Genomic DNA, 15,073 nt, shown 5'->3' on the forward strand with positions numbered 1-15,073 from the left:
AGGTTTAGATTTCAGATGACCATCAAGGTTACGATCTCGCTTGACAGATTTTTTTTTTTTATGTTATGAATTAGTACTTGCTATGGCCTTGTATGACCATGATTATGTTTTGGGACTGCCCACTTGTGGCTTTGAATCCCTACTGCTCTACGGCTTTTTATGAATGGATGATCAGTTTGCGTTCAGATGCGAATTATTTGGATAGTGGGGAAGGAAGACTATGAGTTGTCATCTCATATATTTCTCTGCGGTGAGATGCTAGATTCGTGATCCGTTTCGAGAGTTTTCCGCAAAATCATAATTTTTCGGGATATCTAAGGACGTTAAATGTAAGCATAAAGGCATGTTTCAGGATCTCGTATCTTTGATATCATACCTTGAGATGTTAAAGACCTGTGTTCTAGGTTTAGGACAAGACCTAGGTTTACTTTTGGTTCTAGGGGGTGCGACGACTAATTCGACTTACGTATCCCGTTACAGTTTCGACCTGATTCCATACCGATTTAAAGTCCGCGATAGGTTCTCTGCTTATATGACTTGTCTGGTTGGAATCGAGCATCTCTCCAAGGACAATTTTTAAGTCTCGTGGAAGTGCTGACCAAAATTTCAGATTTCTTTTATAGCAATGTTACCCTTGTGTCGGATGTATAAGAGTCATCTTTGTGAGATGGCTTAGTCTGTTTAGGACGTTGGGAGTTCGATGTGATCAGCAACGAACCTGGTGGTAGATTCTACCATTCGGATCTTCGAGAAGAGTACGTGTTTGAGAAGATTTTAATGCGTATGATAGTTCCTTTTTTTTTTGAGACCAGGATTTTGTCTATGCGATGTCTGGTGGGAAATAGTTTCTTAGGCGTTTTTGTGACGTCTCGCAATGCCAAAGGTTGATTTTTCCCTAGTGACTGGTAAATTTGCGAGTTCTTTTAAGACTCGAATATAATTTTTGGATCAGAGATGATCGTGCGGTTCTGTGGTATTTTTGCGTTGGAAAAGTTTTGAAAATATCGAGTGTTATGTCAGATATTTTAATCTTGGGAGTATACGAGTATACGTATACGTACCCGCCCCACCCCCCCACCCCTTTTTATAGAGAGGGGCAGCTGAATTTTTCTTTCGACAAACTGCCTACGTACCCCTTTCGGAGATCAAGTCGTCTCGTAGTTTAGTGATTGCGAAGCGATTTGTTTAGTTATAATATTTTTTGAGATGCATTGCGTTCCAAGTCCTTGGAATTTTTACGCCTTGCATGTTTGCTATCTCGTAGGAACCCGGTCCAATTACTTTTATGATCTTGTAGGGTCCTTCCCAATTTGCTCCAAGTTTTCCCGCGTTTCGCTCAGCGGTGTTTTGGAAGACTTTGCGCAAGACTAAATCTCCTTCGTTGAATCGGCAATTTTGAACGTTGGAATTAGTATTTTGCGGCTGCCTATTGATAATTTTGAATTCGGACGAGCGCTATATCCCGATGCTCATTTATGAGGTCGAGATTGTCTAGGAGCATGGTGTTGTTGAACTCTTCTCGTTCGGGAAGTAATCTTCTTCGGACGCCCGGGAATTCGACTTCTGGGGGGATCATGCATTATGTCCCGTATACGAGGGCGAAAGGCATTTCTCCCGTTGCTCGTCTTGGGGTCGTGCGGTGCGACCAGAGTACTCCTTCGAGCTCTTCTTCCCACATGCCTTTTTTAGCGTCTAGGTGTTTCTTAAGTCCGTCTAGAACGGTCTTATTGATTATCTCGGCTTGACCGTTGCATTGTGGATATCTGGGAGTTGATTTGTTTAATCGTATCTTCCATTTTTCGCAGAATGCTTCGAATCAGGCGGAGATGAACTGAGATCCGTTGTCAGTAACAATTTTGTAAGGAACTCCGTGTCTACAGATAATGTTTTTCCATACGAAATTTTCAACTTGGACATCTTTTATACTCGCGTATGATTCTGCCTCCACCCACTTTGAGAAGAAATCAGTGAGGACTAAGAGGAAACTCTTTTGCTTTGAATTGTGAAGGGGTCCGACGATGTCCATGGCCCAGCGCATGAAAGGATACGGTGACGTGATGGAAGAGAGAACCTCGGCTGGTTGTCGGATGGTCGGAGAATGCCTTTGGCACTTTTCGCATTTTCGTGCGAATTTCTTACAATCTCTGATCATCGTTGGCCAATAGTATCCGTGGCATTTGATCTTCACTGCAAGTGACCTTCCACCGGAATGGTTTCGGCAGGATCCATAATGGACTTCTTCCATAACTTTTCTCGCATTTTCTCCTTCCAAACACGTCATGAGCGGTCCGGAAAATTTCCATTTGTAAATTTCTCCGTCGATGGTTACATAACGCGCAGCTTGGGTTCGGATTTTGCGGATGTAATTTTCCGTCGATGATGTAGGCTCGAATTGTTTCCAGCCATGGCGTATCGCAGCCGTAGTCGGATTGCTCCGACTTTTCTTCTAGTTGTACTGCGACCTCGTCTACATCGTCGTCTTCATCCCTGATGAGGTTGACAATGACTGGTGGTCCGATACTCGGGTGTTTAATGAATTCTACTGGAATTACTCTTTTAAGACATGGATCTGAACTTGATGCCAGGGAAGGGAGAGCATCGGCTTGGACGTTTTCGGAGCAAGGAATTCGCGTGAGAGCGAAACAGTCAAAATCTTGAGCTAGATTCTGGACCAATTTGAGATATGAATCCATTCTTTCATCCCTTGCTTCGTATTCTCCGCTATACTGACTTGCGACTAGCTGAGAATCACAGTAGGCATGGATGTTGCGTATCTTCAATCCGTGAGCTAATCGTAGTCCTGCAATGAGTGCTTCGTACTCGGCCTCGTTGTTGGACTCGTGAAATTCCAGTCTAAACGATTGTACTAGGATTTCACTGGTTGGTGACGTGTGGCGAATTCTGATGCCCGATCCTTGCTTAGATGACGATCTGTCGACGTGAAGGACCCATGTCGAGTTTGGTTCCTTGTTAGTCACGGTTCCCGTCGGTAGCTCTACCAACAAATCTGCTAGTACTTGGGATTTTGCACTCGTTTTTGGTCGGTATTCTATATCATACTCACTTAACTCGACTCCCCATTTGGCTAGTCTTTCCGACTGGCTCGGACTATGCAAAATCGTCCTCAGAGGGAAGGTCGTGAGGATGACGATCGTGTGGGATTGGAAGTACGGTCGGAGCTTTCGTGCCGATATTACGACCGCGTATGCTAATTTTTCCATTAGTGGATATCGTGACTCAGCATCTAGCAAAGTTTTGCTTATGTAGAAAATGGGTTTCTGTTCACCGTGCTCTTCTCTGATCAAGACGCCGCTTACGGCTGTTGCTGATACTGCGATATATAAGAACAAAGGTTGTCCTTCGACAGGTTTTGTGAGAACCGGAGGGGTTGCCAAGTAGCGTTTCAGCTGTTGAAAAGCATTTTCGCACTCCTCTGACCACTCAAATTTTTTGTTCCCCCGTAGGATATCGTTGAAAGGTAAGCATTTGTCCGTTGATCGCGAGATGAATCGGTTAAGTGCTGCAACTCTCCTGGTTAATCTATGTACTTCCCGCTTGTTTTTGGGCGAAGCCATCTCGATCAGTGCATCGATTTGTTTTGGATTAGCTTCGATACCGCGGTATGTCACTAGGTAACCTTGGAATTCCCCCGACGCTACGGCGAATCTGCATTTTGCCGGGTTAAGCTTGATGTTGTGCATGTTTAGTCGCATGAAAAATTCCTCTAGATGAGACACGTGATCTTCTGCATGGAGGGATTTGACGAGCATGTCGTCGATATAGACCTCCATAGTTTTACCAAGTTGTTCGGAGAACATCTGGTTTACGAGTCTTTGATAAGTTGCGCCGGCGTTTTTGAGGCTGAAGGGCATCACCTTGTAGCAATAAGTTCTGCGATATGTAATAATTGCAATTTTTTTGCGATCGTCAGGGTTCATCATAATTTGATTGTAACCCGAAAAGGCATCCATGAAGGACAAGAGTTTGTTTCCCGCTGTTGCTTCGACCAATTGATCGATGTGGTAAGGGGGAGCTATCCTTTGGACAGGCTTTGTTAAGGTCAGTAAAGTCAACACAGACTCGCCACTTTCCGTTTTTCTTCTTGACAGCTACAGGGTTGACTTCTGTTATCGATCCGACTTTAAGCAGTTTTTCGACTTCGTCGTTGACTGCAGTAGCGCGCTCAGGTCCCAACTTTCGTCTTTTATGTTCGACTGGTTTGAAGGTTGGATCGATATTCAGCTCGTGGCAGGTTATGTTGATGTCAATCCCTGGCAAGTCTTCCGCAGCCCAGGCGAATGCGTGGAGATTCATTTTTAGACCAGTTATGAGTTTAGTCCATAAAGGTTCATGGAGGTTGACTCTGATCTCGATGCATCATTCGGGGAACGCTTTGTCAAGACATAAATATCTAGATATTGAAATAATTTCCTTCAAAATAATTAATTCCCATTCGACTATTTCTTAAAATTGAAGACAACGATGAGAAAAGGAAGAACATATATATGTTCTCTAATATATAACCATATTGAATTGCAAATACAAAAATGATAGAATCTTTGTTGATTAAACTAAATCAATATGGATGGGGCTAAAAAAAATACAAGAAGATACCAAAGAAATAAAATAAGTATCTATATGTAATGAATTCCAAGGTTTCGGCATAAGAAAAAGTGGAAAGACATCATAATGAGATCCTAATCTCAAAGCAAAAAGGGGGATATGGCGGAATTGGTAGACGCTACGAACTTAATTGGATTGAGCCTTGGTATGGAAACCTACTAAGTGATAACTTTCAAATTCAGAGAAACCCTGGAATTAACAATGGGCAATCATGAGCCAAATCCTGGGTTACGCGAACAAACCAAAGTTTAGAAAGCGGGATAGGTGCAGAGACTCAATGGAAGCTGTTCTAACAAATGGAGTTCAATCCCTTGTGTTGAATCAAATGATTCACTTCATAGTCTGATAGATCCTTGGTGGAACTTATTAATCGGACGAGAATAAAGATATAGTCCCATTCGACATGTCAATACTGACAACAATGAAATTTATAGTAAGATGAAAATCCGTTGACTTTTAAAATCGTGAGGGTTCAAGTCCCTCTATCCCCAACCCTACTCCCTAAAAAAGTCTGTTTGACACCTTACCCTTTTTTTAGTTATTCAAGAATTCATTATCTTTTTTCATTCATCCGACACTTTTACAAACTCGAATTTCTTTTCTAATTATATACAAGTCTTGTGGGATATATCATACATATACAAATGAGAAACAAATATCGATTTGAATTATTTCGAATCTAAATAATTTTTCATTCTAAAACTTAGAAAGTCTTCTTTTCAAAGATCCAATATATTCCCGGTCCAAAACTTTTTTCATTTACTACTTTTGCGTTTCTTTTAATTGACATAGACATAAGTCATCTCATAAAATGAGAATGATACTTCGGTAAAGGCCGGGATAGCTCAGTTGGTAGAGCAGAGGACTGAAAATCCTCGTGTCACCAGTTCAAATCTTGTTCTTGGCATAGGATTGATTAATTTTGATAAGTTTATAGTCTTCAAATTAAACGTATCTTTAGTAAAAAACGTGCAATAATCCTTTATCCCCCTCTCTTTTTTTGTTCATGTTGTGGATCCATCCATTCAAAAAAAACGTATAAGACTTTATACCTAATACATATTCGAAAGGAAAGTTCTGGTTGAAAGAATAAAAAAAAGTAAAAAAAAAAAGATCTATATCTATCTATGTTATCTATCGTTGAAGGGCAGAAATACCCCCAAGATTCATTAGATTAGATACAATAGAAATAGAATTTTAACCCCCCCCCCATTTATTGTATTGCTTTCCAATCTTATTTATTCATTCCCAGTTATGTGACTAAAGTTGACTAAGTTATGTGCGCGATACAAAGTTCATAATGCAGAACTCTTTTTTTTTTTTAGTTCATCCTATTGGCTCGGCTTTTAGGAAAAAAGTATCTTTCAAATTGGAGATTAAGCTATCTATAATAATATGAATAAGACCTTAATTCTTCTGTTTGTTTGATCTAAAAACGACTCGAATTCAAAATATTCCGCGAAGGTCCGTAGTTGTAGAAACTAAGACTCATTTTTATCATTCAAATTTTTTATCATTCAATAAGCATCTTGTATTTCATAAAAATTGGGGGCAATATAATCCTTACGTAAAGGCCACCCTATCCAACTTTCGGGCATTAAGATCCGTTTCAGCCGCGGATGGCTATCATAAGTGATTCCTAACATATCATAAGATTCCCGTTCTTGAAAATCCGTACTTTTCCAAACCCAGAAAACAGATGGAATTCTGGGATTACTCCTGTGAGTAAATACTTTTATGCAAACTTCTTCCGCTTGATTGACACCATATTCTATTCTCGTAAGATGATACACACTGGCTAAGAGGCCACCTGGTGCCACATCATAGGCACATTGGGAACGTAAATAATTGTAACCATATACATATAAAATTACAGCAATAGAATGCCAATCTTCGGGCTTTATTTGTAAAGTCTCTATTCCTTGGTAATCGAAGCCCAACGATCTATGAACCAGCCCGCGTTTGGCTAGCCAAACGGACAAAGTGCCCTGCATCTTTTTTATTTCCCCCACACCTTTTTTATATAAATTTAAGTATTTCACATTTACCATGAGTTCTAATTTATGAAGATTTTTTTCTTATTCTCTCAAATCCTCCCTAATTCACTAATTCGTGGGAAGATACTGGGCTTTTGTATTTAAAAAATGTTTCAGTAGAGATCTCTGAAGTAGATGATGGTGGATAGAGTAATTCTTGATCATAATTTCCAGTCTGTGTACTGCGTACAACAAAAAACTTGTGATTGGTAGTAAAACACCGATTACCCCGTTGAGGTCTAATTCGATCCTTATAGATTTCTCTAGCTATTTTCTTACGAAGCTTTGTTATAGCGTCTATAACAGCCTCTGGTTTAGGTGGACAACCCGGCAAATAGACATCTACAGGAATTAGCTTATCAACCCCTCGAACAGTACTATAAGAATCGGTACTGAACATCCCCCCTGTAATTGTACACGCTCCCATAGCAATAACATACTTTGGTTCAGGCATTTGTTCATATAATCTCACTAAAGAAGGAGCCATTTTCATTGTTACTGTACCTGCTGTTAAAATAAGGTCCGCCTGTCTAGGACTTGATCTTGGTACTAGCCCATAACGATCAAAGTCAAATCGGGAGCCTATTAATGAGGCAAATTCAATAAAACAACAACTGGTACCATAAAGAAGCGGCCATAGGCTGGAAAGTCTTGACCAATTTGAAAGATCATTTAACGTAGTTGAAATAACTGAGTTTTTTGTTGTTCGATCAAGTACGGGAAACTTAATGGAATTCATAATTGTTTCAATGGTTTTTTTTTACTTTTTTTTATTGTTATTGTACAAGTATTCAGGAAACGAACTAAGACCATTCCAACGCTCCTTTTCGCCATGCATAAACTAAACCAAGAATTAGGATAAGCACGAAAATGAAAGCTTCTATAAAAGCGGATACCCCTAGTACATCGAAACTCATTGCCCACGGATACAGAAAAACGGTTTCAACATCAAAAACAACAAAAACTAGAGCAAACATATAATAACGGATTCTAAATTGTAACCAAGCATCCCCGATCGGTTCTATACCTGATTCATAACTAGAAAGTTTCTCCGGCCCCTTCGTAATTGGAGATAAAACCCCGGAAATTAGAAATGCCAAAACAGGAATAGCACTTGATATTATTAAAAATGCCCAGAAAATATCATATTCGTAAAGCAGAAACATAGACGAACTCCTATGAATGTGGAAAAAATACCCGCTTAGTCAATTCCAATCGGAGTGGATTGGGCAAGGTATATATAACTCTTGCGTCAAAACAAAAATTCAGGTTAATCGAATCATTTATTTTCGTTTGGTTGCTGTGGTAGACGTCTCCTTTTAAGATTTATTGATTGTAATCTTATTTTCAGTACACTTATTACTTAATATTTCCATGTTTCTATTACTAATAGTTTCTCATATTAATAATATAATATTAATATGATTAATAACTAGTAATTTTTTTTATTTCTGTTTCTTAAATTTGCTTTATGTTTTATTTAAAAATAAAACAAATTGATAAAAATATCTTCGTTTTTAAAATTATGACGTATCAAAAAATCCACTTACGACTATGAAAATGAATGAATAAAAAACGTTTATTCTAAATTATAAGTATCTATCTAGATATATCTATAGATAGTGATTGGATCCACTGAAATCAAATGAAATCAAATTTGGTTTTCCGTTTTATTCTGAACGACCCCCAGGACTTATGGTTTAGGGTCTGGGAGTTTTTTTTATGAACCAACAAATTGAAAGTAACCAGTTAGAAATAAAGAATACAATAAAAAGTCAAAAATTATCCAATTATTTGGATTTGAATGTCATTTATTAGAATAAATTTATTAGTTAGGGCTATACGGATTCGAACCGTAGACCTGCTCGGTAAAAGAGCTCGAACTTATTATTATCAAAATGATTCGAACTCTTTCAAAGACCCAACATGCATTTTTTTTGCATTGGGCTCTTTCATTAACTGATAGAAAGATCAGTTAGTCTACCATATTTTTTCTTAAAAAAAAAGATAAGAAATGGTTCCAAGTACTCTGATTGATTATTTTTTAATTCTAATACAATACAGAATAACTACCAAAGTGTTTCAAAGAAGGGTTCTCTTGACGTAGGTTTGCTTTTGGTCTAGATCAACTTAAGTTAAATATAGTCTCTAACATCCTGATTAAAAAATCAAATATGAAACTTGCTACACCTTAAGGTTCATAGGACGAAAAGATCATTTTTGAGTTCCTTATACTCATTCTGCCTAGCATTAAGTAGACTGGGTATTCACCCTATCAATATCTCAAATCAATGATGGGTTCTATTAATTCCCTACCGAAATGGGGTACTTTAATAGGACCTAATGTCAGGCTATTGTTCTCCTCTTTTTCCTAAAAAAAAGTCATGGAGTAAGACATCGATTTATTAATAAGATCAATCAATTGGTTTGATTGCGTGATGGACTCCTCTGAAAAACTTTGGCGCACGTGTAAACGAGGTGCTCTACCTAACTGAGCTATAGCCCTTGTGTTTATGATCCACATTTTATCTTATCTTATCATGTAGATAATTTCTTGTCAAGATTAATATTATATGATCGAACATTATATCTCTTTCATCTCGTTGTTTATTGGTATTGCTTAGAAATAATATTGGATTTATAATCCTATCGATGTGATAAGTATCCCCGTGCCTTCTCTTTACGATGATAAATAACCTACTTAACTCAGTGGTTAGAGTATTGCTTTCATACGGCAGGAGTCATTGGTTCAAATCCAATAGTAGGTATAACTTATTAGACACCATGATCAATGGTGTCTAATAAGTTTTTGTAGCCAGCTTTTTTTTTTTTTTTTCTCGCTTTTGGATCCTATTTTTTTATACGTCAGCTAGTTACAAAATCAAATCGTATTGAGAGCCTCGACGCGTGTCCGAGCTCGTCTGAGAGCTAGATTAGCCTCAATTGTTTGTCTCTTGCCTTCAGCTTTTCTCAAGTTCGCCTCTGCTATTTCAAGAGTTTGCTGAGCTTCTTGTGGATCAATGTCACTATTCTTCTCTGCATCATTTACTAAAATAGTAATTTCATTATTGCCTATTCTAGCAAAACCGCCCATCAGAGCCATTGTTAACCATTGGTTATTAAGGCGTATTTTCAAAATACCTATATCAACAGCTGTGGCAATCGGCGCGTGATTTGGTAATACGCCAATTTGTCCACTATTAGTAGATAAAATGATTTCTTTTACTTCTGAATCCCAAACAATTCGATTCGGAGTCAGTACACAAAGATTTAAGGTCATTTCTTCAATTTACTCTCCATTTCTAAGTTCGTAGCCTTCGCAGTAGCTTCATCGATGTTACCCACTAAGTAAAAGGCCTGTTCAGGAAGAGAATCAAATTCTCCGGAAAGGATCAAATTAAACCCTCTAATTGTTTCCGCTAGCCCAACATATTTTCCCGGAGAACCTGTAAATACTTCTGCTACGAAAAAAGGTTGTGATAAGAAACGCTCAATCTTTCGTGCTCTTGCGACGGTTAAGCGATCCTCTTCGGATAATTCGTCCAACCCCAGGATAGCTATAATGTCCTGAAGCTCCTTGTAACGTTGTAAAGTTTGCTTTACTTGTTGCGCAGTTTCATAATGTTCCTCGCCAACGATTCGAGGTTGTAGCATAGTTGACGTTGAATCTAAAGGATCTACCGCTGGATAGATACCTTTAGCAGCTAATCCTCTTGATAGTACGGTAGTCGCATCTAAATGTGCAAATGTGGTGGCAGGAGCAGGGTCAGTCAAATCGTCTGCAGGTACATAAACTGCTTGAATAGAGGTTATGGACCCTTTTTTCGTAGAAGTAATTCTTTCTTGTAAAGAACCCATTTCGGTACTAAGGGTGGGTTGGTAACCCACAGCAGAAGGCATTCTACCCAATAAAGCGGATACCTCGGATCCTGCTTGTACAAAACGGAAGATATTGTCGATAAATAGAAGTACGTCTTGCTCATTAACATCTCGGAAATATTCTGCCATAGTTAAGGCAGTCAGACCAACTCTCATACGAGCTCCCGGCGGTTCATTCATCTGACCGTAGACTAGGGCTACTTTGGAGTCCGCAAGGTTTAGTTCATTAATGACTCCAGATTCTTTCATTTCCATGTAAAGATCATTTCCTTCACGAGTTCGTTCGCCTACTCCACCAAATACGGATACACCACCATGAGCTTTGGCAATGTTGTTGATCAATTCCATAATTAGTACTGTTTTACCCACGCCAGCCCCACCGAATAGTCCGATTTTTCCCCCACGACGATAAGGGGCCAAAAGATCTACTACTTTAATTCCTGTTTCAAAAATAGATAAGGTTGTATCTAAGTCTATAAAAGCAGGCGCGGATTTATGGATAGGAGATGTTGTGAGAGTATCGACAGGACCTAAATTATCAACAGGTTCCCCAAGTACATTGAAAATTCGTCCTAGAGTCGCTCCGCCGACTGGAACACTTAGAGGATTTCCCATATCAACCACGTCCATCCCTCTCTTTAAACCCTCGGTCGCGCTCATAGCTACAGCTCTAACTCGGTTGTTTCCTAATAATTGCTGTACTTCACAAGTCACATTAATTTCTTGACCAAGCGTATCTCGACCCTTAACCACCAGAGCATTGTAAATATTAGGCATCTTGCCCGGGGGAAAGGCTACATCCAGTACCGGACCAATGATTTGGGCAATACGTCCCAGGTTGTTTTTTTCACGTATTGAAACCGCTGGATCCGAAGTAGTAGGATTTATTCTCATAATAAAAAATATGTTCAATTTTGTTGCGAAATTTTTCGAATACAGAAAAAATCTTCGATAGTAAATTCATTGGTTAATTCAATAATAAATGGGAGTAAGCACTCGATTTCATTGGTACCACCCAAGCGAATATGCAATTCAATTTTTTACTTAATTAAATTTCAATGAAGGAATAGTCGTTTTCAAGCTCAACTAACCAAAACCTAGTTTTAAAATAAAAAATATATGAATAAAAAAAATTTTGTGGAAAGTCTTTGATTTATTTGTCATAATAGGCAAGACTTTGTTTTATCTAGCCAATTCCGAAATGGAACTCTATTTATGATTCATTATTTCGATCTCATTAGCCTTTTTTTTTTCATATTTTCATTTTAGCATATCCGGTTATGCGTCCCATCGATATCAACCCCCCCTTGTTTTTCATTTTCATGGATGAATTCCGCATATTGTCATATCTAGGATTTACATATACAACATATATTACTGTCAAGAGTGATTTTATTAGATGATTCCGTACTACAATTTGGTGGCGGAACTTTAGGCCACCCTTGGGGAAATGCACCGGGTGCCGTAGCTAACCGAGTAGCTCTAGAAGCATGTGTACAAGCTCGTAATGAGGGACGTGATCTTGCAGTCGAGGGTAATGAAATTATCCGTGAGGCTTGCAAATGGAGTCCTGAACTAGCTGCTGCTTGTGAAGTATGGAAGGAGATCACATTTAACTTCCCAACCATCGATAAATTAGATGGCCAAGACTAGAAATTAGATTAGTAATTCACGTCCGTTTTATTAGTTTAATTGCAATTAAACTCGGCTCAATCCTTTTAGTAAAAAAAAGATTGAGCCGAGTTTATCTAGTGTATATACTGTTTTTGATAGATACATACTTAATCTAGATATACAAAATCTGAAAAAAAAAGAAGATTAAACACAACTACACTTTTGTATTGTAGTGTCCACAAGAAATTCTATACGAAATATGGATTCTTAGGATTTTTTTATTCTTTTTTTAAGTTTCGTGTCAGGGCTTGAACCAAGTATCCCCACTTCTTCTACCCATTCTGCATGTTGTCCTTTTCTTTTCATTCCGTATTGGAATAAAAACTTTTTTTTTATATTAGTATACGAGATTTTACTAAAAAAGTTCTTCATATCGCTTATATTCATAAGCGAAGAACAAATATTTCTTTTTTTTAATGAGAATTTTACACAATATAAGAAAATCCTTATTTTCATTTAGAATTGAAATTTATTAATTTCAATTGCTTTTACTTAATAATCTTAGCAATTAGCAATTGCATTGACATGCTTTGCTTACTCTGAATAGAAAATGAACTATTCAAATTTTTTTTTTGCATTTTTCAATTTTTTCATTGAATGACTATTCATCTATTGTTATTTTATTTTCATGTAAATAGAGGCCAGAAGCTCTATGGAAAAATCGTGGTTCAATTTGATGTTTTCTAAGGGAGAATTGGAATACAGAGGCGAGCTAAGTAAAGCAATGGATAGTTTTGCTCCTATTGAAAAGACTACTATAAGTAAAGACCGGTTTATATATGATATGGATAAAAACTTTTATGGTTGGGGTGAGCGTTCTAGTTATTACAATAATGTTGATCTTTTAGTTAACTCCAAGGACATTCGGAATTTCATATCGGATGACACCTTTTTTGTTAGGGATAGTAATAAAAATAGTTATTCTATATATTTTGATATAAAAAAGAAAAAATTTGAGATTAACAATGATTTGAGTGACCTAGAAATTTTTTTTTATAGTTATTGTAGTTCTAGTTATCTGAATAATAGATCTAAAGGTGACAACGATCTGCACTATGATCCTTACATTAAGGATACTAAATATAATTGTAATAATCACATTAATAGTTGCATTGACTCTTATTTTCGTTCTCACATCTGTATTAATAGTCACTTTTTAAGCGATAGTAATAATTCCAATGAAAGTTACATTTATAATTTCATTTGTAGTGAAAGTGGAAGTGGAAAGATTCGTGAAAGCAAAAATGACAAGATAAGAACTAATAGTAATCGTAATAATTTAATGAGTTCTAAGGATTTCGATATAACTAAAAACTACAATCAATTGTGGATTCAATGCGACAATTGTTATGGATTAATGTATAAGAAAGTCGAAATGAATGTTTGTGAAGAATGTGGACATTATTTGAAAATGACCAGTTCAGAGAGAATTGAGCTTTCGATTGATCCGGGTACTTGGAATCCTATGGATGAAGACATGGTCTCTGCGGATCCCATTAAATTTCATTCGAGGGAGGAACCTTATAAAAAGCGTATTGCCTCTGCTCAAAAAAAGACAGGGTTGACTGACGCTATTCAAACAGGTACAGGTCAATTAAACGGTATTCCGGTAGCTCTTGGGGTTATGGATTTTCAGTTTATGGGGGGTAGTATGGGATCCGTAGTAGGCGAAAAAATAACTCGTTTGATCGAGTATGCTACCAATCAATGTTTACCTCTTATTTTAGTGTGTTCTTCCGGAGGAGCACGAATGCAAGAAGGAAGTTTAAGTTTGATGCAAATGGCTAAAATTTCTTCGGTTTTATGTGATTATCAATCAAGTAAAAAGTTATTCTATATATCAATTCTTACATCTCCTACTACCGGTGGGGTGACAGCAAGTTTTGGTATGTTGGGGGATATCATTATTGCCGAACCCTATGCCTATATTGCATTTGCGGGTAAAAGAGTAATTGAACAAACATTGAAAAAAGCCGTGCCTGAAGGTTCACAAGCAGCTGAATCTTTATTACGTAAGGGCTTATTGGATGCAATTGTACCACGTAATCCTTTAAAAGGTGTTGTGAGTGAGTTATTTCAGCTCCATGCTTTTTTTCCTTTGAACAAAAATGAAATCAAATAAAACAGTTAGTTTATCATAATTAAACGAAAACCCTGAAAAATTCATTTTTCTTTAGAATCATTTTTTTATCGATATTCTTGTTTACTACTCAGTAAACCTTTATCAACAAGATAAAAAGTGAATTTTTGCTTTCGGGAAGTTCAAATTCGACTAGAAAAATAAAACAAAGTTTTTTTCCTCTCTTGCTTGCATATGGATAGATAATTCAAATAGAGATATAGATCTATAGAGAGTCTTGCATCGTTTTGCATTTCCCGAAAATTCCCTGTTGGTGGATCAGATTCCAATCAATTTTGTATAAAATTTTAATGGAATAAAATTTTTTCTTTATTAATGACTATTAGAAGACAAAAAGAACAAAAAGAATAATAAATCTAACAGGGAGATTATGATAATACATCTATTTTATTTTGAAAGATTAATAAGTCCATTTATTTAGTTTGGCATTTCTTGTACCTATTTTTTTATTCTATTTCTAGTAGGTTCTATTATTTCTATTAGGTTGTATATTAGTATTCGATATATATTTACTTAAAGATACTTAGTATAATTATATAATATATATAATAGAAATAATAAAACTACAAGATATTCTAAGATATCTTTAGAATTCAGAATATAACAATAACAGGTACAAATATTAAATTGAGGTACCCCATTTTATGACAACTTTCAACAACTTACCCTCTATTTTTGTGCCTTTAGTAGGCCTAGTCTTTCCGGCACTTGCAATGGCTTC

The 15,073-nt window shown here is 37.0% G+C and overlaps 1 protein-coding gene across 1 annotated transcript; it reads right to left on the minus strand.

Annotated features, from left to right (window-relative positions):
- Positions 1-5,948: 5,948 nt before the first annotated feature.
- Positions 5,949-11,931, minus strand: LOC125581696 (ATP synthase subunit beta, chloroplastic). Its single transcript, XM_048747552.1, has one exon. The coding sequence runs from the start codon at positions 11,430-11,432 to the stop codon at positions 9,936-9,938; it is 1,497 nt and encodes a 498-aa protein (XP_048603509.1). The 5' UTR covers positions 11,433-11,931; the 3' UTR covers positions 5,949-9,935.
- Between the last annotated feature and the right edge of the window lie 3,142 nt (positions 11,932-15,073).

The sequence above is a fragment of the Brassica napus genome, chromosome C2, assembly GCF_020379485.1.
Source record: "Brassica napus cultivar Da-Ae chromosome C2, Da-Ae, whole genome shotgun sequence".
In the NCBI taxonomy this organism is placed as follows: Eukaryota; Viridiplantae; Streptophyta; class Magnoliopsida; order Brassicales; family Brassicaceae; genus Brassica; species Brassica napus.

What these genes read in the sequence shown, in the direction of transcription:
- LOC125581696 (XM_048747552.1), bottom strand. Translation starts at nt 11,432, where the DNA reads ATGAGAATAAATCCTACTACTTCGGATCCAGCGGTTTCAATACGTGAA.